Below are 21,580 nucleotides of genomic sequence, written 5' to 3'. Positions count from 1 at the left end.
TATATGAGGTCAAGTCCAAAAAGAAGTTACAGCAACAATTCTTGTGGTGATCTATGCAGACTAAACATCAGTATTGAGAGAGAAGTGCAAGTCACTCCTGTTTTGTCTGTGATCCTTAAGAGGCCATTCAACATAACCTGTTCCATATTGCCTTTTTACCTTCAGTCGTAGGGGTAACTCTTCAGGGCTCTTCCCTGCCAACTCATCATCTTCCTCTTCCTGCATAATCAGGTTGGATGGGATGATTCCCTTTGCATACTTCTTGGTGATTTCAACAAAGTCATCCAAAGCAATAAATTTTTTAGCTAAAAAGATAAAATAAAAATTTGGAGTAAATTTTATCACAACACTGTATTGATTATGAATTGGAATATTAATTTGCTTTCCTGCCAGAATCTAGTCTACAAAAAATGAACTACTGACAACATAGGTTTACCTTGCACCTTGTCCCGAGATCTCTGCTGAAAGCAAAAATCTCCTTGAGACAGCAACATGTGTAATACTCAACATCTTGTCAGATCAGCAGGTAAATTTATTATACTGATAAGTAGGATAACAGAGTGTGTGAATGTAGCTTATCTGCAAGGATTCCACAGGAAAAAAGACTCCTGGATTAGGTCACAGTTTAAAATCATAAACTATTGTATCTGCTTCAGAGAAATCTTCAACAGCTGCATTGGAAAGAGATTGTAGAGAAGCAGTAATGAATTATCTGTATGTCATCAACTGAAACACTGACTTCTGATTTGTTATTTAGCAGTCATTTTTCTGAGTTCAGAAGTTACAGACATAATTATGGGAAATACACAATTATTATATCTATGAGACTAAATATGGATTACCTAAAGTGTATTAATTTAATATGCTATGTGGCTACACAACGAGCCTCCTCCAAACTGTATCAACTGTGATCTAAAACAGCTACCACCAACAAAACAGATTTTGCTCTGTTTACATAGAGACAAAATTCATTCCTCTGCCCTGGAAGATCTTACCCACTCCTGTGAGTATAGGGGAGGCATGGGGTGAGTACTGACAACAGGGAAATGGCAGGACAGAAGATGATTTGTACAGTGGTTCAAACTCTTTGCACCCAGTTCTCTGTATTAGCATGGATTAACTAGTTTCTATGGCAGACAAGCTTGATGCAGTTTGTAAAGGAGAATAATTAACAGCAATTTTTTTCCATAAACTAAAGCAAATGACATTGCTGTATACATGAAAGAACTGAATGACAAAAATCTGTAACACACCTCCTACACAGTAAATTTAACTAGTTAGCTGATGCAAAGATATGAAACCTGGCCTGCTTACTAGTTTGAGGTTTTAAAGAGACAGATAACTGCTTCATCAAATTCAAAATCAGAGGATTAATGGGTTTGGGCCCAGAAAATTTTTAATTTAAATATGCTACATTTATAGAAGCAACATATAAACACTTCCATAATTAAGACTGAAAACATTAGAGATATAGAGCAAAATAAAGTATTTGTCTCAAGATACATACTAGGGGAAGAGGAATGTTAAGGAGTTCAACAAAAAATCATCACCTTACAATCTGTCTTTTGGTTTAATCTCACAATATGGATGCTGTCTATAGTTTGGGCTTTTACTACTTCTCCTCCTCCATGCATAACACTTATGTCCCACAAATACCATCTGGCATGCCTCCCAAGAAATGGATTTATTTTTGCTAACTACTCTTATTATTCACAGACTGTAAGGCAACTTTACTTGCATCAAGAAATCTGTGAGACTCTTTAGGTGTTTTGGTGGGCTTCAGATTAAGCCTACTATGAAAGGTCATCTAAATTTACTGTCTTATTGGGAAAAAAATATGCACTGCTGGAATAGTTGTATTTATGTAGAATCACAAGCAGAACATTAGAACCTCATAAAAATACCTTAACAGCACTTCTACAGGATCACAGGACATCCTGAGAAAGAAGGAGTTATTAACTTACTATGTATAGACGGCCTATCCACTGCAATGACATGCACCCTCTCAGGCATGCAACAACTGCCCATTGACAAGGTCACCTCTAATTTTCTGTTTATACCTCCATTAAGGACAACCCAGATCAGGTATCTGCAAACACATATCTGGCTTAAAAATTATCTTCCAAGTATTGGCAATATACTAACACTGAAAGAAGAAACTCCTACTGGCAAGATAAATGAAGAAAATGAGTCAGAGAAGTAAGCGCTCAAGAGTAATAGTTTTCTTGATCCTCCATGAAAAGGTAAAAGTTCTATAGAGAAGAGGTAATATCTTACCTCCTACTTTAAGTGTTTGATGAATACTTTTCATTTTTAAATGTCATTAGTACTTTGTCATCCAAGTGTCCTTTAAATTGATTTAAAAAGTGTATTTTGTAGATTCTACTTTATTATCTGTAGATTTTTTTTCAATTTGGTTATTGTTAAGAATATGAACGAGGCCGAACTTTCTCTGGAGAAAGAGGTTCTCGTTTATTAAAATAGCTGCAAGGAACAGAGCACCCAGGATAAGCCCAGGCACACACACAGCGAGCCAAAAACAGAACAGTGCACTATTCCCAAGTACACCGAGCTCCCCCCAGAAAAAAAGTTTCTAAAAAGAAAAACCCCAACCTGACCAAACTCCCGTCATTTAGAGCCCCCTTTGAGTCCAGGATTGGTCCGTTTTGGATCCGCATGGTGATTGGTCCATTTCCAGGCTTCTCATTGGTCTTTAACGCCGTTCATTCTGGACCAATCGTTTCTGCAGGGCTTCGAATGATTGGTCAGAGCTTCCACCCAATCCCGCTTCGACCTCGCTTTGCCCTGCCGGACGGCCCTTCCACCGAACCCTGGACCCTTCTCCTGGAACATTCTAATAACCCCCCCCACTCTTAACATAATACAATTAATTAACATAATTAATACAATATAATTGAATTATACTTTAATTTAACTTAACTTTTACCTATAACAGTTATGACAAATTTCCCTGCCTCCCCCATCCATCTTAGGAAAAGGAATCAATTCACATGAATTTCTGCCTACACTTACATATAGGTTCATTTACTGCCCTGCTATTTTATTTGCAATTTAAGCCTTAAAAAAATAAATTCATATTTGCCAGTTCTTTTTCTGATAACTCTCTGAATTACTGAAGAATCCAGAACAAAATGACTTGCTGTGCACTCACTTGTAGCAACCCATGCCAGTTCTCCTAAAGTGATGGAAAGAACCCCAATGCAACACAGCTCAAATGAACCCAAATACATCTGCATTATGATACAATGACTGGACAATGAAATTCAACAGTCTTGTCCTTGAAGGACTGCTTCTAGCTTGCCAGAAGTGGCAGCCAAGTCACAAAAACAGCTGACAATAGTCTCACAGACAGTTTGATAGGACCACAAGCTTGCTTTCCAAAATATTATTTCTCACATCCCTTAATCCCTTATTCTCACACAGGCATGTGCCCCTGTTCCTCTTCTACTTCTGTGAAAGCTAATGGAAACTAAAATACTCTACTCTTCTTAGGAGTGCTATTTTTCAAGTCACCTGTGTAAAAAACACAATCCTTGAAGGTAAAGGCCAAATATACCTAATGAAATGTAAATCTAATCTTTCAAGGAGTTTAAACCTGCAAAGCTCCAGATCTGACTCTCTATTCCATGTATGACACTTCAGTTCCACATAATCTGAACTACAGATGTATTAGTAAATAATATGCTGCATGACATTTAAAAATGTTCTTCAAGAACTGATCTAGATTGCACATAACCTACTCCATATGACTTAGTGCATTTCAAGAAACTGAGGTTTTCCTGACAATGAATAATTGAACCTTATGTTAAATACTGTTCTCGAAAAACTACACATGCTGCATTGTTGATAATTCATTTTCTTAATATAACAATGTCCTCCTAAAAGCCCAAAAGCACATCAGTATTTCTAACAGTTATGCCAAACTAAAAAGAACTTTCATTTCCAATCCCCACTTCACCAAACCTTACAAACCTCACAGACTTAAGTCTACAAATCTGACCCTGTGTGTGTTAAGGGGTTTAATTCTTTGCAATACATGAATTAAGCTGTTGTAAATAATGAAAGAAGTATCTTGGTGCATCTTTCCTAACTCATTCATTGAATAAATATGAAAAGACAAATATTAATTATAAGGGAAGAGCAAACGGAAGCAAGGCAAATAGAATGGAGGATCTGTCTGCACTAAATTGGTGCATAATTCATTCCCTCACTGTAATCAGAAACGCTACTGCATTTAGAACTAAAAAAATATATTGAAAGTGAAAATCTTTGCTGAATAGACTTTTGAGTGGTGAAAGGGCAAAAATATGAAAATAACAAATGACATGCAAACTCCCTTTGGTGGTTGACTGTAATGGTGATGTCTTCCGTGAGTTCACATGCAGATGATTTATTTGTTTTCCACACAGAATAAACTGACACTCTCAGTTTATTGCAATCCAAATCTTCTACACATTCTTAGTCTGGCACCACAAAATTGTTTTCCAAAGCAAACTAGAAACTGAAACCACAGGCCAAGACTGAAAGCAGCAGCATGCACTCACATTCACTGTTCACCAATCGCTCCAGCATCCTTCTCTGCTTCTGCACGGACTTTGGGACTGGGCCAGGCTGCTTCTCACCATCTGTTTCAATAACAGAAGTCAAAGCAGTCAATTAAAGTGATCAAACAGAAACTGCAACATCTGGAGAATGACATTTCTTCAAAGTAAGGAAAAGACAAACTTACATAGAAATAGATAACAAGTGGCTCGTTTTCTATATTCCTGTTACTGTATTAGAAAAAGAAACAGGATTGCCATAGCTAACATTTAGTGCTGTAATGGCAGAATGTCTTGAAGACTGAATCTGTAAACTGAAACATCTAGTGACGTATCATCAAGATGACTGTTAGAGAGAAAAAAAATCAAATATAGATCCATAAAATACCTATTTTTCAAAAACAGTGAGTGGTAAATAAAAATATTTTAAATATATGGTCAATTGAACAAGTGCTCAAATGACTCACAACCTACAGCAAGTGTTAGTCCAGAGAGCACAGTTTTTAAAAGAGGGTTAATTCTTGAGAGAGTTACATTATCTTAAGTAGATTGTACATTTACTATTATCTCATTCCTGATTGTTCATAAAGCCCTTTAGGTTTCGAGCTGTACTGTGCCCATAAGTCTGTATTTTCTCAATACGATAATTCAGTTCATGAACAAACCTTCATTGTCAACTTGCCCAACATTTTCCAGCAGTTCAGAAACCGCTAATTGCTTCTTCTTTTTTGGATTTAATTTCCAATACATGACCAAGGCAGCTTTTCGAACAGCCCTCTCCAAGTCAGTCTCAGATGTTAACTTTTTCACCTCTTCCTCATTCTCAGTTGTTATGCCTCAAAAAAAGAAAAAATACATTACACACTCATTCCACACTCACGCAGAAATGATAGATTTTCTCACAATTTATTTTTCTCAGTTTAGTCTGAAACTTCTCAAGTTTCAGTCACATTTTCACCACCTAAGTAAATTACTTGAATGCCCTTCCGTGTCCATTGCTTATCAAAATCTAATCACATTGCTTATCAAAATCTAATCACATTGCTTGGGTTTAAACTGTACTTCAAAGATGTGCAAGACATGCATTATACTATGTCTTGCTTCAACTTTTGAAGCACGGTGGATCAGGCAAAAGGTAGTGCAGACAGGCATGGGTGATATGCAAAGGCACCAAGAACTGAATAAAAGTTGGTTTTCTTTTTTGTTTTGTTTGGGGTTTTTTTCCCCCTCATAAGAGTTCAGATAGTTGGTGGACAAGAAGAGACCATTCCAAGTATGAGAAGTAACATGAAGGAAGATGAGACTCTTAAAGTAGGAGAAGACAGTGATCAAGATCAATTAGAAGAGAGGTTGGAGAGGGGTAAAAGAATGAAACAACAGCAGATAAGTAGCTGGTGTATGGTTATATATGCTCTTCAGAGTCAAAGAAAAGAAGCTTCCATGAAAGGTTAGGATGAGAAGAACATGCATGGATTTCATGAAGAAATTCAAGCAAATAACTAACAAAAATGCTTTAATAAGCAGTATTGGTAATTAGTGCTTTTTAAATTACCTGTTGGAACAGTCTGTTAGCAACTGCTCATGCAATTTTGCCACGATCATTTCCATCATACCTTAACTACTCTTTTCAGAGTTAAAAGGAATACAATATTGTCTCAGATAATGTGAGAAGTGCAAGCAGGAAGCCCCAGAGAACCCATACCTCTTCTGTCTTCCAGGCATCTACGCAAGAGTTTGACAGCTTCTCTTCGACCTTGCTTAGCAGCAAGGATGAACCAGTCAACTGCACTACAATTGTTAAGTTCTTCATCCTCCTCTTCTGCTAATTTCAGGAAGTGCTTCCCCACCTATAATAAATAGGAAACAAAATTCCTTCAATTACTGAAATATACTCTACTTTGTCTTTATGTCTTTCTCTCTCTTCTTCCTTCCCAGCCCCTAGGACTCAGCTAAGATAAATTCTCTCTGAACAAAAAGTCAAAACATTTGCTCCTAGCACTAAAGAACATAGTTGTAAGCTGATCTTCTGATTGGAAAGATCTGGAAGAACTGGAAGCAAGAAGGAATTGCAACATATTTGGCCAGGTCAGTGAATCGGTTGCTGTTGGTGTTCAGGCATCTGGCAGAATCAAGTGAAGCTCAGAGTGTTTAAAGTTTTCTTGAATTCTTTTCCTCCTACAACAATGACCAGACAATACTGCTAGTTTTCTTTTAGAGACAGAAAAAGTAAGTGTAATATAATCTGATGACAGTGAAAATCAGAAATTCAGATGAAGCTATTGACAAGGCCTTGACATGCAGGCAGGCTTCAAGAAGGGCAATCCCTGACTCACATCAGTTCAGTCACTAAAGATCAAAGAAAATTCATGATTATTTGGTGAATGAAATAAAACTAATACTGCTTAAGCATCAAAGAAACTCAGTGATAAGGCTTATAAAAATTCTCCTATTCAGGATTACAGAAATTACCAAGCAGGTGTCTGTATTACTTTTTTACCGGTAAGAAAAAAACACCACCTTTTTTCTTCCTTCTAAAAATGAAAATATATGAAAATGTACTAGTAAATATATTTATGCAATGGTATGAAACTCTTCTGCTTATCACAAGACAAGGGAATAAGAAGTGAAATGGCAGAAAATTACCAGAACTACTGGACATTTTATCTGCATACCTCAAGAATGTGGAAAATGTTTTTGCTTGGCTCACTGCACTCGCCCTCTGTCTCCGTAATGTTACTTCATTCAGCTACATTCTAGAAGCAATTAATGCAATACCTGAATAGCTTTTAAAATCCACAATATTATCTGCTGGAATAAAAAAACTCTGTTTGAAAGATTCTCTGAAAGTTTCATTTGTTACTGCAGTATTTGTTACTGCCACTAAAGGTGACTAAAAAAATACAATTGAGAGATTAATAAATCATGTTACCCTTATGTAGATTAAATGCAGTGATATAATAGATATAATAATTATATACACACACATATATATATATATATATATATATATATATATATATATATATATATAGTATCATATAAGACAGAAAGGTCTTTCTTCTTCCAGTAAAGTTTATTTCTCCAGCCATTTAACTGGTTTCATACATTTCAGTGAGTGCTTCAACAACTTCACACAGACAGTTTGGGCAGACATTAAATCCATAGCACATACAGAGAAGCTCTCCAAAACCATACAGAAATAAGGAGAAAATTGGACTAGATAATACAAACATTGATTATAAAGTCATGCCAGAATTCAATGGGAGGTGCACACCAAGAAGAGAGTGTATGAGACAAAAAAAGAAAAAATCTTTCAGCAATTGCATGACAATCTATCACTCAACTGCAGTTGTACCTACAGCTATTTCTTTCAGAAAGGAATTGCTTGAACAGGTTATGGCAAATAACATTTATCTGACAAGAACAGCTGTTTCTTAAGAAGGTTTATATTTATAGCCATTGAGATTTTGAGCAAAACTTCAAGAGTAGCAACATTTAATCACACAGCTCTTAAGTTTCTAAGGACCTTTTAGATACAGAAACATGTATTGCAACATCAACAAACAGTTTGTGGGACTAGTCACAGCACAAAAGGCACATAGCACAAGCAAAATGATAGCATAACCAAAATGATAGCATAACCTGTTTTATGACTGAAATGCTTTTTGGCTTGACTGTGGTTTTAACAGCAATGCTCCTACATCAAACCACCTGAAAATGGCTGCAAAGCTCTGGCCTGTACCAGTCAAAGGTGGAAGAATGGATGGGAAACAGCATTAACCTCAAATCTGTCATTTAAGTAGTCTTGGATTCTCTCTTTCTTGTGAGCTGAATGTGTGAAATAAAGTCAAACTTGGTAACAGCTTAACACAGACCCTCACACTGTACTTGTCTAAAGGCTGCTCCCATCTCTGGCTTTGCTAAGTGAGGTGGTCATCTCAAGCAAGATGCCCCCTTGCAGACATCCTCTGGTTAAAGACACAGAACTGCCTTTTCTCCATTACAGAATTCCAGCTGTGGGTGTTTCATTTATGTAACTGCCATATAGTTATTTCTTGATTAAAAAAATATATATAAAGTAACAGTAATACCTGTTGACAGCCACTCAGAGTGCATTTATTTCCATAATCATTGCAGAATTATTTTTGAATATATACAGAATAATAAAATAACTACAAGCCATTGAACCAGCTCATTTCTTGGGTTTGACTTTGTAATTGTTAACAAACAGCACAAAAGTGGCATCTCAGCATCTCATTCATGCTCCTACAAATGTGAGAAATTAAAATACATTTTTCTAATTGATTCTAAAGGAATGTATTCAACCATAGAGAAGAAATAAATTTCTTTTTGGGTTTTAAAAACTAAAAGCTAATTCTCTCTCCACAAGTAACAAGAAACGTGACTGCATTAAAAAATAAATTACTGTATTTTAGGCTCCATTTCAGGCAGTCAATTCACCCTGAGTGCATACTGAAGCAAAATTGTATGTTCTATCTTTTTATGGTAAGAATCCTATTATTGTGTGGGAGTAGAAAATGTACACAGTTAAAGAGATAAAGGAAGAGAGTGAAAGTGGAATTAATAGTCAAAGAGAAAAACCCCCATCATTTATATACATATGTATGCATCACAGACTTAGATTATGTAAGTATTTCTGAGTATTCTTACTCAACTGGAAATTATATCCTGAAAGAATATTATGGACTTTGCTTTCTTATGTGTGGAGGAATAGAGCCAAAAGATGGATTTTACAGCACTGATTCCCTCAAGGATAATGTTTCATCCTCCACAAAGCCACCAGCTGTTTCAAAGTGAGGAATTTGTTACTATCTCAGGTTACAACTCCAAGGTCAGCTTGCCTCTCAAACAAGTTGATATGGAATGGAGAACAAGCCTAGCACTGCCATATTTTTATTTACCAGCTTTAAAAGAATTACTTTCCCATCCCCACCTCTGATTTTTATTTACAATAGGAGTGGAGATCCTTAGGGAAAAATCCAAACCACCAACCAGCATGTAGGAGACTGCAACCATTCTTCTTTGTCATGAAAGCAGAATTTGGAAAAGAATGCTCAAGTAAAACACTAACCAGGTTAAACACAAATTAAAACCCTTCTCGAAAATTTTAAGCTATTTATACTAGACCACTATACCAGGCAATAGAATGCAGTGGAAAACCTGTACAATTTTTCTAAAACCTAAGGGAAAACCTGAAGTCCTAACAATGCAAGACAGAACTGATACTATAAATTCAATTTTCTCTGCCATTAAATAAGTAAAAGATTTCAATAAACAAGAGGCTTCTTTTCTAAAATTCTAAAATTTCCCAAGTGTGCTTGGGAAGCAGTTTCTTTTCTAATTCAACAGAGAAATGGTATATGAGAAAACATCAACAACCAGCCTCTGTCCCTGCTAAAGCACCTCAATGGCAGCTTCCTCCAGGGTCCAGCCTAAGAGCCCTGGTATCTTTGTATACAGTGTGCTGAACCAGCAGCATTCAACAGTCCCTGTCTGCACAGCTCCCCACATGCTGCTTTAAGAAAAAGAAAAGCGAAATCAGTTCTGTACCTTTTCCATCCTAAATAGCTGGACCTGAAGCCACTCACACTGTCAAGGAAGCAGCACTTCTCAAGGCAGAGAAACCACATGGTATCACCTTCCTTTGAATAGTTTAGCATCTAAACAGACACAGTTCAGCTGAGGAAGAGATAATAGTTCTGCAGCAGGCAGTGATATTTTTGGAATGGAGAGCAAACAAGACTGGACAAAAACCATATATAATTACCTCTGTTTGTGCTTTTGATTCTCCAGCTTTGGCCCTCTCAAGCAGTTCTTCAAAGAGCACTTCAGGTTCTTCCTTCATGCCCTCTAAAAATTAGATAAAGAAAATTGTTTACTAGCAATAGTTTAAAGTATTTTTACAATTGGTGCTGTATGCGGTTGAAAAATTAAATGATCATAACTAAAAAATCCAACATAAGGGTTTTCAAGAACAGTGGAAATTAACTTATTACAATATTGACAGTATTGTACTTCAGCATATTTACCCTTGCTATTTGCTACATGCCACAGGATGTCACAGTTCAGAGTTTCTCATTTACTTCCACAAAATTTGTTTCTCAATAGAATATTCATTAAAATAAATATGAGCACATGTGGAACATGTAATATGGATCAACTTTTGTACGTTTACTACTCTTTTCTTGATATCACTTCAGTCTTTCACCTGTCAATCTCTTTATTTAGCACTAGAATATTTTCTAAGATTTTCAAAAATGAATCAGTCTTTAGAACAGTATATTTGAAAGCTCAGTCCCTCAGTCTCTAGAGCATACAGAAACTAACAACAGTTACACCTGCTAAACCTTGGGTTGTTTTCATTTTGCTCCACACTCCACCTTGTATTTTTCTTTCCCATCTACTGAACACCTACAGATTTAAACAACTGGTTTTCTTGAAAAGCATCATATTGCTCCACCAGTCAATCATAAAGAGAAACTTGAGAGCTTTATCTGATATCCAGTGTTTGCCAACAATATCAAGCTGCGTGCTACTTGATGAATAAAGAATTAGTTAATAGCAAAGCTGATGAAGGCCAGGACTGCTACTCTTTCATGAGATGACTTCTCATAAATTAGTTTGGAAAAATTTTAAAGAGAAAAATCAATACAACTTGTATACTGTGAGTAAGAATGGACAACTGACCACTGACTCAGAGTTACAGCTTTACTAACCAACCAATCTAAAATTATAGTGAGAAAGGCAGACCCAAATTCCACACTAAGCACCAGTCTGACCCCTATTGACCACATTATCCCACCCAAACACTCTGTGACCCTTTGTAGGTACATCCTGAGGGCAGTGGCAGCATGAAAAGTGTGCTTGGGAAGCAGTTTCCAGGTGTAGGAAAGTGACTTTCAGGCACCACTCCAAGTTAGAGTCCCTGCCTGACTGGGGCACAGCAATGTGAGCAGCTGCACTGCCAGCTCAGGGGCCAGGCACTACCAGCTCTTCTTCATGAAATGGCAGGAAGGAAGAAATCAACCCCATCCCACATGATCTCCTCAAGAACAGGGTCACTTGCACACTTTAACATCCATGGTACTGGGACCATTTTTAAAGAAGAACAGGCTACAAGCCAACACTTCATTAAAATGGATATATTTAACAAGAGCAAATAATGAAATAAGATTTCTTCTTCACCATGACAGTTTTGTCTGCCAAGTTCTACTGGGAAAAGTTCTAATGCCAGATTATAACATGTTGTCTGGCTAAACAAGGCACATAATGAAAAATAATTTTCATTTAGTACTTGGTCTTTTCAAAAAGCTGTAAAAATATTATTGTAAAATAGGCAAACATCATCCCAACAAAATTAACTACTTAATCTCCTTGCCCTGATATATAACCAACATAATTTGAACTCTAAACAAGTCGGAAGCCTGTTTTCCAGATGGCACCATTAACACCAGCAAACATCACTCAGGGGCTCTCTGCTAACAATAAACAGGAAGCTACAGGAAAGAGCATAGTGTTTGAAAGAAGCGAAATATTTATCTACCTACCCCACTCAAATGAAACAAGCTGGCACTACTTTTCTTGTTTCCTCCTGTGCTTTCAAATTCATTCAACCCTTTTGCATCAAAATTTCTGTACCTTTTGTTTTTTCTGTTCAGGGTTTTCTACATGTTGAGAACACCACAGATATTTCAGTGATACTCTGGATAATACAGGAGGCACCATATGTGCCTCCTAGTCAGTGTTAAATGATAAAGTGGAATTTACACATATATGAAAAACAACAAACTACAGAAAGCAGTTTGCTGAACTAATAAGAAAGGCAGTCTTATATGGCAGTCTCCTTCTTTCTGTCCTGTTCCACCTGGCACACACAAGAGCATGGCACAGCTCTGACCCCTTTTAGCTCTATTTGTTCAGTGGAATGTGTTAGATAAGAAAACGTATTTCAAAAGAAAGCTGAAGAAACAAAATGAAAATGTTTTACAACACCAGGCTATAGTTACTTTATTGCAATTACATTGTAGATTAACATGTACATAATGGTATTTGCAAGGATGGGGGGAAAAAAGAAAAATTAAATATGTGCAGCCTTATGAACTACCTCCTTCAATGAGAAAAAAAAACAAACATTGCAGTAAACTAGTTGAACTTGTTTGTTCTAACAGAGCTGACTGCCAGGGGAAAGAAGCACTTTCTGCAGTTATTTTCAACCTACTGCCCAATCTCTCCCACCCAACTATCAATTCTATGTTCTTGCACATGTGACCTATGAACATAAATAACAGATAGTTAATTAAAAATATGCCTGTGGGTTGATTCTGTAGTTGTAGGGTAAAGGTGGAGGAACACATTGTGGAGATCAAATTTAGAATATCTTAGTATATGCAGTTTGTGTAACCAGCAATATTTTTCCTCTGCTCAGAAGATAACCAAGAGGAGAATTAAACAGGCCAAGCATGAATGACTCTAGTTTCATGGCTGCCATTATAAATCTACTTTTTCATAAGGTATATAGGTCAGTCTCTGAAGGTAAAAGGTCCAGAGCACAGTCAAGGTGTGTTTTAGAACAAGGATGGCCAACGCATTCTTTCAATTCAGCTCAACACTGAACAAACAACTACACAGGAGTATATGCACCCCTCCACAACAATACCACAAGAAGTGATGGCTGTAACTTATCACTCTTGTTCTTAAGCATGTTTTTAGTCAGAAAATGTCTTGTGTATTCCTCCCACCTAAGAGTATTGCAATGGAAATGCTGTCAGTGGAAGCTTTTATTTTCCAGCTTTGCAAAGAACTCATACCTTTTTAATGTCAAATTTAACTCTGTCTTGAATATAAAAATTTCCACAAGACAGGAACACTCAACTTGCAATACTTCATATATCTTTTATGACAATTAAAATTGACTTCACTAGCTGTTTTGTGTCAAGTGTGTTAATGCAAGCCAATGAAGTCTATCAGTCATTCAAAGCTCACAAGCACTGCAGTCATTCAAATGAAAGCAGGGAAGAGAAAGCAGAAAAGTTTAAGACAGCACATAATTCATAAAAGAAATTAAGAGCAGGGGTGTAGAAGAGTGGTTAGTACTTAATATTTGCTGTAGTTCCAACATTGCCACCAAGAACTCAAGACTGTGTAAAGCTTAGTTCATCATCAGGCTGCTCTCTAAATCAGTTCCCAATATAGTTAATTCTGCTTTCCCAGAGACAGATCATTCAACACAAACTAGTTAATAGATATTGTAACAATAACATTATTAATAAAATGTTAGTTGTTTTGGATTTTTTATTCTGTGTCATAAAATCTTAGGTTTAAGATATAAAATGACACTGCATACTTTATTTTTTCTGTTTCATTTAAAAAAGGGAAAAAAATTATTTGTGATCTGCAAAGTATGATGCAGATGGCAGACCATACTTTGCTGCATCTATGTCATCATGGTACAGAAAGACAGCTACTTACTTTTTGAAGCCTCACACATTACTTGTCACATTGACCACATAAAGTAAGATTCCAGCTTTGTTGCTGTAAGCTCAAGTGGGAATTTAACATTCATTCTGTCATAGGCAGGCATTTTTACTATTTCTACTAGGTTTGGATCAGAGACAGGAAATGTTTAAAAAGGAACCATTTCAGTTTCTTAAATACTTTGCTGGGATGCAATTATTGTCCCTTACCTCTGAAATTTAGCCATTTAAATGACAAAAAGGCAGTCAATCCACAGTAGGGGATTAGTCCAAGTGAAATTGTAAGATACCAATGCTTAAAATTTTAAATCACAAAAGGAAGATGCCATTACAGGTTAAAGATTAAATATCATATCTAAACCGCATCTTTGGGCTATATTGAAGACTAAAACCCAAAAACTCTTCAACATTCATACAAAGTTTTGAAGAATGGACTTCCACAATCTAGGTAAGAAATATGTTCAATGCAAAAGACTTTAAAGACAAATAAAGTAAACTGGGGTTGTCACAAGATTTCCTTCCCAGTATTCTAATACAAATCAGTAATAGATGCAATAGATTCCCAGCCCTTATAACACCCTTAACATACACAACTGAATCACATCATGTGAGCATCACTGTAGTTGGCTGGCTTGCTGCAAAGTGTCTGATCACATACTTAACAAAAGCTTTTACACACATTTTAGACAAACACTGCTTCCAAAACCTCAGCATTTTAAGTGACATTGCGTGAGACACTTCCATTCTTGAATTCTGAAATCTTTAAAGGCACATAATAGTCCTTTCACATAAAGGAAGATTTTTAGTTGTATATATAGGCACACAAAGTGGATCATACACACACATACCCATCAGATAGACACCCTCAATTTTCTCAGTGCTCCTCTAACCACTAAGAATCACTACCTTCCTTCAAAAAAATCTACTACAGTTATTCCAGGCAGAAAGAATCAATAGAGTGCGTGCTGAATAACAAAAGTGTTTGTCGATTTACCTTCCTACCAACACAAACACATTAAAGCTCTCAGCAGTGGATTTACTCAGCTCAAGGGAGTTTTAGGCCCTTGCCTGCTAATATCACCCCTGGCCAGGTGCACACAGCTTTCTTCTTAGGTCACAGCTACAGCCCCTGAATTCCAGATTAAGCAAGAGGTCAAAGACCATGAACAAGGAATAACTAAGAAAAAAAAGGTATTTTAAAGGATCACAATTTCTAACACCTTTTGAGCTTGAGGTTTTATTTGTTCACAGTTATTGGAGGCCAGCCCTATGACAGTCATGCTATCATGCACAACAAATAATTTTTTTAAACAAACACAAGCTGCAGACTTCTAAGTGCTTTGAATGAAAAGGTGAAAACCTAGTAAGAACAGGATAAAAGGAAAACTGAAAGCACCTTCTCAGACAGGAAGCAACAATGAAGCATTCATACAAAATATGTAAGTTTAAAAGAAATTACAGGTTTTACAAGTGAATATTAAAGCTCATGGAAACTCTACTGAACAAAAGATTAATGCATTAAGCAACACCCACACAAAGAGTATGAAGGAAGTCTGTATGCCATACACACTTTATAGGATCATGACTTCATGCATTCATTAGGGCTCAGAAAAAGAATTGACAGGAATGTGCAGTAGGAGGAGGACAAAACCCATGTGCTGGGAAGAATAAAGGATCTGAGATGTCAAGATACAAAACAAGATTTCTGGATTGGCCCTCCCATTTTATAGTACAGGAAGTATTCCTGAAGTGACTGAAAACAGTCAGGAACAGCTAAGCATATGCACAAGAAAATAATATGTTCAGTCCTGCCCAGCAGGAACACACCTCCAAGCTCAGTGAGTGCATACCTAGGAAAATACATGACCATTTTCACTATTCCATGAGAAGATCTGACAGTTGACACAGGAAAAAATTGTTAGCAAGGTGGCCCAGCAAAGTGAGCCAAGCAGTCCTACAAATGATCTTGCAAATTTTAGGTTTAGGTATAGAATTTTAAATGTAGTTTCCTTAACTTTTTGTTTGAATAAACATGACTAAGAGAAAAAACAGAGCAGCAAAAAGGCCAGAAAGCAACAACAACAACAACCACCTCAACTACATCCCAGAAAATTATGGATTCAAAAATAGGATGTGATTTTAAGTATATTTAATAAATAACTTTATATGTTAAGTAATTCCTCCAACTGAGGAGGATACAAAAAATTTAAAAACCTATTTTTTTCCTAATTAAGAAAAATAGATATACTGGGTTGGACAGGTGGATCCAGCTCATATTTACATCTCTAAAGATAGGGAACAAGGCTTCTCACTTAAGTCCTCTAAACAAATTAGAATGCAGGTTACATAGAAAAGTGAGAGATTAAGAATCAGAATATGAAGATTAGAAAAACACAGCTTTCATTCTCCCAGGGGAAAGATTATCAGTTTAGACACACAGGGATATAAAATAAGGCCTAAATCACTCAATAAATTTATATGAGTGAAAAAAAAGGGCTAATACCAAGATGCCAAAATCTGTCGATGATTCTGTGTTATTCAGGAAAAAAAAACAATAAAAAAAGTCAAGCAAAACCAGCAGAAGGATTTAATGACTAATTAAGTGATAAAAGGCTAGATGAAATGCAGCAAACCATGAAGGCACTCTATCATTGCACACAGTGATAAGCTCTGAACTATTATCACTCAGTGTAACACCTTAGTGTTTTAACAGTGTTTTATGAAACACACAGTTCAGTGCTAATAAGGCACTATTATCAGAGCTTTATAACTTGGGGAAGAAAGTGAGGAGAATGAAATGGAGAAGGTAAATAGAGAGTCTATTCAGTGTCTTTCCAAACACAAGAACTCAAGGGCATGAACAGATTAAAAGTATTTGGCCAATGCCAAATATTTCTATGAGTTTAAAAAGGCTTTTAAAAAATGTTTATGCTGCAAGTAGCTAAAGAACATTCTGAATAAAATAAAGGACAGCAGTAGCACTGCATTTAGAAAAAGCCCCTTGGCTCTAACAGGTATGCTGTAAATAACAGTGTAAATGATTCTCAAGACAAAGGTAGCAAGAATCTTGAACCTGACAAAGCCTGTTACCAATCTCTAGTTATTAGCACTGAGTATTGAAAGCAGCTTCTGTGAGCCTTCCTGAACTGGAACACACCCATGCTAATTCAGATGTAAGAAAAAGCTGGATTGCATCCAGAGGAAGAAAAACTGCACTTCATGTTTTCATTAGCTTCATTCCAAAAGCTCACTACTGAACTTCAGTAGGTTTTCTACTTATAAGAAGTCACAGGATGTCAGGCATCTCCCTCAGTGTCACGTTATTAACTGACAGAGTAATTGAGATGTTTGATGGAGTAGTATGGAACAGGATTTCATCCCCAGGCATTTCTACCAGCTAAATTACTGGGGTGGGAGCAGGGAGTGAAGAATGTCTTCTTCAACATTAGAGCTTCTCCCACATATGAAGAAATTCTCTGTATACCATGAAGAGCACTGATGTCTGAACTGAACTTTGCCACCTTGCACAGCACTGGAGCTTCAGGCATACATCACTTTACTGCTTTAGCAAGAAGCCTTTACTGTAATTGAATCTGAAAGGGAGTACTGTCTCAATCACAAGGAAAATTACTTGCTTCTACAGTGAGTGGATATTAGTATGAATAAACTATATTCACTGCTAAACTCCACTCCTCCCACCATGCTCCACAAGGTAAGATGAACAAATCAATGTGTAGGTGGAGATTGATATGGCACAGAAAAGACAGATATAGAATTATTTGTATTTGAAAAAGCCTCTTCTATGACTTCCATTATCAAGACTTGAAGCTGGATTTTTACTTAATCTTTTTTCTGTTCAGGAATTTCCATAAAAATATGCCTCTGAACTGCAACATGCAAAGCTTATCCCATTCTTAGTATTAATAAAAGTGCTTAAGTAGTACATCCAGATAGGTTCTAACTGTTCTACAATTAAGTTTAGAATCACAAAAGCAGTCTTTGCCACAAGTTTCATCAGAGAAAAAATTAAAATACAGCTATATAATCCAGCATTGGATTAGGCTGAAAAAGAAATAGCCAGTAAAAGGTCAAAAACATGCTATGAATCCTGTGCCAACAGAATTTAGGGTGGTGCACCTACATCACCTTAACTATTACCATAATATTTACAAACACAATCAGGTTGCTGGAAGCCAGTCAGTTTTTAATCCTCAGTTTTTTACTAATTTTTCATGCTCAGTTTGCATTCAACAGCACTGAAATGTGTTCTGTTCCCTAGATTTCCATGGCTTCAGTAGAAATAACCCAAAATGAACAACATGAAAAAGCATCATTTGGTTTCTTACAAACCAAGCATCCAGCTGCTGAAGACAACCCACCTGCAAAATCTCTGTATTTGCAAACTGCTTTGAGGCACTGGCATCTTTCAGCTCTGCATGACTGAATGTGATTCTCAGACAATTGTTGAAAGGGAATCCTTCTCCTACAGCTCAGTTTTCATCAGTCTTTTTCTCTATTCATCCACTATTTACCTTTTCTATAGCACAGTCAGAAAATGTTATAGCTTCTCATGAAGTCAGTAGATGTCTTACTGCACTGTTCAAAACTATGATAGGATTGTATTGTAATCATCTAGTTTTATTGTGGTACTTAAAAAAACAGAAAGCAAAAAACAAAAACAAAACCCAAACCCCAAAGCATGACTGAGCTGTCACAAACATGAAGCAGTTAATTCATGTTAGAAGAGTGAATGAACTTGTTTGCACAATTTTCAAAAATTAAATATACTATCTATAGGAAATCCTTTTGTGGTGGATTCCCAGTAATAGCTTATTTGCTAGTACAAAGGAAACTTTATAACATGGGAGAGGGAGCAGGCAACAAGAATGCATGCACCTACAAAGTAAATAATCAGAACCTATTTGTCAATAAATAAAAAATCAAGAAAAAGTAGGAAAATGAAAGCTTATGGGGGTATCTGTCCATGGATATCAACAAAAACAGGCAGAGCAACACATTTTGTGCACAATCTGCCCACAAAGTATTTCTTTTGGAGTCGTGTCCTATATAATCCATCCAGGTCCTTTTGGAAGTGCATGGTGGTAATTCTGATAGTGTTACACTGGATTTTATGCTTCTTTCTGTAAGCACAAATCTGGTAAGTTAATTAAAAAAAATCAAATTCAACAATTTCAAGGGACAGCACACAGCTTTTTATTACAGATTTTATTTTCAGTATGAAACAAGCTTTCTAGAATTTCAGACACTCTAAGGAGTAAATTAATGGAAAATAAAAATAATTTATTTTGTTAGAAGATGCTATGTAAACTTATTTCCTAAGTGAATGATGTCAGATCACCCCCATTCACCACAGGTAGAATATGTACTTTTAGAAAAGTTGATCTGTACATTTTATAACAGTAAATGCAGGTTCTAACAGCTTTTTTGTGTCACTGGATTGTATTGTTGAGCCTTCAGTGCTCAGGAGAGCAAGCCTGAGTCTTTAGAGAAATCCTCCTACTCACTTTCCACAAGTTCCAAAAGCTCAGTGGTATTGTGGCAGTAACTGTGTAGGAGTACAGTTTCTGGAAAGACTGACATTCCACTTAAAAGCTGGCATCAAGCATCATGTCATAAACATGATTTGCACCTATCAATTATAGTGACAGGGGAACTGACTGAAGAAGAAGAAGAAATACTTTGCTCAACAAACAAACGATTTGAAAAAAGGTTTCATTAACTTTGGATGCCTAGCTCCTCACTGAGTGTTGAATCCTTTCATCCATTCAGAAGCCTCCTGAATTCTTAACTGCATAGTAAAGACTTGGTACAATTAAGAGTACATTGCATGTTTTTCTTTTATGCCTTTAACCTCCATGATCAGATCTTAAGACAACTCTACTTGTCCCAAGAACAATTCCAAGTTCTTATACTACCATACTTTGGCAGGCATTCGACTTTAAAAAGTGGTAACAGCGATGGGAGAAAAGGGAATAACATTTGTTTACAGAGCTGTTCAAGTCTAGGACTCAACTCTACTTTCTCTGGGAGGAGCAATGCATTTGTAGATATGATAACAGTCTTAGTCACACCACAATTGCAAGTCATCAAATAGCATTAAATTGAACTGGAAACAACTTCTGCACCCCCACAAAATGAACGTAAATTGTCAGGAGAGTAATAAAAAAAAGCATGTAGGTGGAAGACAAAGAGTGATATTATAGACTATAAATTTTAAAAGTGGAGGAAAAACCATTCTTCAAATCTGTATTTTTCTAGTGTAGCTATTACTGTACAATGATCTTTTAAAGTCAATAAAACAATTTTATACGTAACTAATGAGCCAGTCCTGCTGCTTTTTCCTATGCAGGCATCTCTGATTGAATCCTTTATGGATGAGCTGGGATAAATCTAACAAATTTACAGTTCCAAAACTGTAGAGTTAAAAATAAATTACCATCTTGTCATTTCTTAGTTGATAATCATCAATATTAACCATTTCCACTAAAAAAAAGAAAGGAGAAAGCAATGAAAAACAATATGAGAAGATGAGACCACAGAGCTCACCAAGCCCACATGTTTTTGTAGGTGCAGACAGCAGAAAGTTATCATAACAACCTGCACAATGCACATGGAATTTCAGCAATTCTGCAGTTTGAGCACTTCACATTGACACTCCAGCAGTCCATTCGCTGTCAAAACAGAGGGGCGCTTAAAAAAGGAACATTCCAACTTTTTAGCAAAACCACAAATCCAGTGACTTAAGCATTTCTAATAATTAACTTTTCAAAGGATTAGCTTTACTTGCCAGTTTACTGTTCCAAGTCTCACCTTCTAACTTTCACAATGAAGTGGGGCTGCTGCTGCTGCGAGGGGCCCTCCAGCAACAACAGCTCCAAATCTCTCCTTGACTGCTGTACTGGAACAGAGATTTGTCTGCACAGGGGAACACACATACTGGATCTCTTCTGAAGGAAACTGAATTGGAAGATTCCAACCACTAGATTAAATTCTTAAATTTGCACAAAAGGAATGTTTGTCTCTCACACCAAAGAATTTATAGGGCCACTCCCATTTCATTATATAATTCACTAATATGTGTACAGCTCTTCCCTTTCTACCCTCCTTTCTTTCAGCACCCTGGGACTATGCTAGAAATTTTGTTATCATAAACAGATTAGGAAATTGATCCACCTGGAAAATAATGGATGAAGACTGAGCTAGGGCACCTTCCATAATCTGGTTCATCATGTGAATGTAAAAAAATTGATAGCAGTAATAGTATTTTTGTTATCAACCAGAAAACCCATTAATGTATTTCAAATGATGGAAGAGGGAAAGATGGAGAATGTTTCCTCCAATAAATGGGTGTTCAATCCTCCTCCCATATGTGGTAAAAATACCAGCATGTTACTGACAATAGCAGCAGACATGAAAAAGCCTACTTCCATTGTTCTGCACCAACAATGATGATGTCCCAAAATTTTATCAAAAAATACAGTCATTAACTTTTGTTTGGAAAGA

General features: G+C 36.4%; 1 protein-coding gene across 4 annotated transcripts in view; it reads right to left on the bottom strand.

Moving 5' to 3' along the window:
• The window catches only part of WFS1 (wolframin ER transmembrane glycoprotein), a 52,867-nt gene that overhangs the window by 4,164 nt on the left and 27,123 nt on the right, over positions 1–21,580 (bottom strand). For all 4 annotated transcript variants that reach the window (XM_077177722.1, XM_054633123.2, XM_077177723.1 and 1 more), the window contains exons 3-7: positions 10,351–10,433; positions 6,265–6,409; positions 5,228–5,398; positions 4,566–4,646; positions 160–305 (exon numbers count right to left, since the gene is read on the bottom strand). In XM_077177722.1, the coding sequence (XP_077033837.1) occupies positions 160–305; positions 4,566–4,646; positions 5,228–5,398; positions 6,265–6,409; positions 10,351–10,433 (626 nt within the window). The remainder of the gene's footprint in view (positions 1–159; positions 306–4,565; positions 4,647–5,227; positions 5,399–6,264; positions 6,410–10,350; positions 10,434–21,580) is intronic.

The sequence above is a fragment of the Agelaius phoeniceus genome, chromosome 4, assembly GCF_051311805.1.
Source record: "Agelaius phoeniceus isolate bAgePho1 chromosome 4, bAgePho1.hap1, whole genome shotgun sequence".
NCBI classification, from domain to species: domain Eukaryota; kingdom Metazoa; phylum Chordata; class Aves; order Passeriformes; family Icteridae; genus Agelaius; species Agelaius phoeniceus.
The sequence above is the reverse complement of the archived record's forward strand: the minus strand, read 5'-3'. Positions and strand labels throughout refer to the sequence as shown.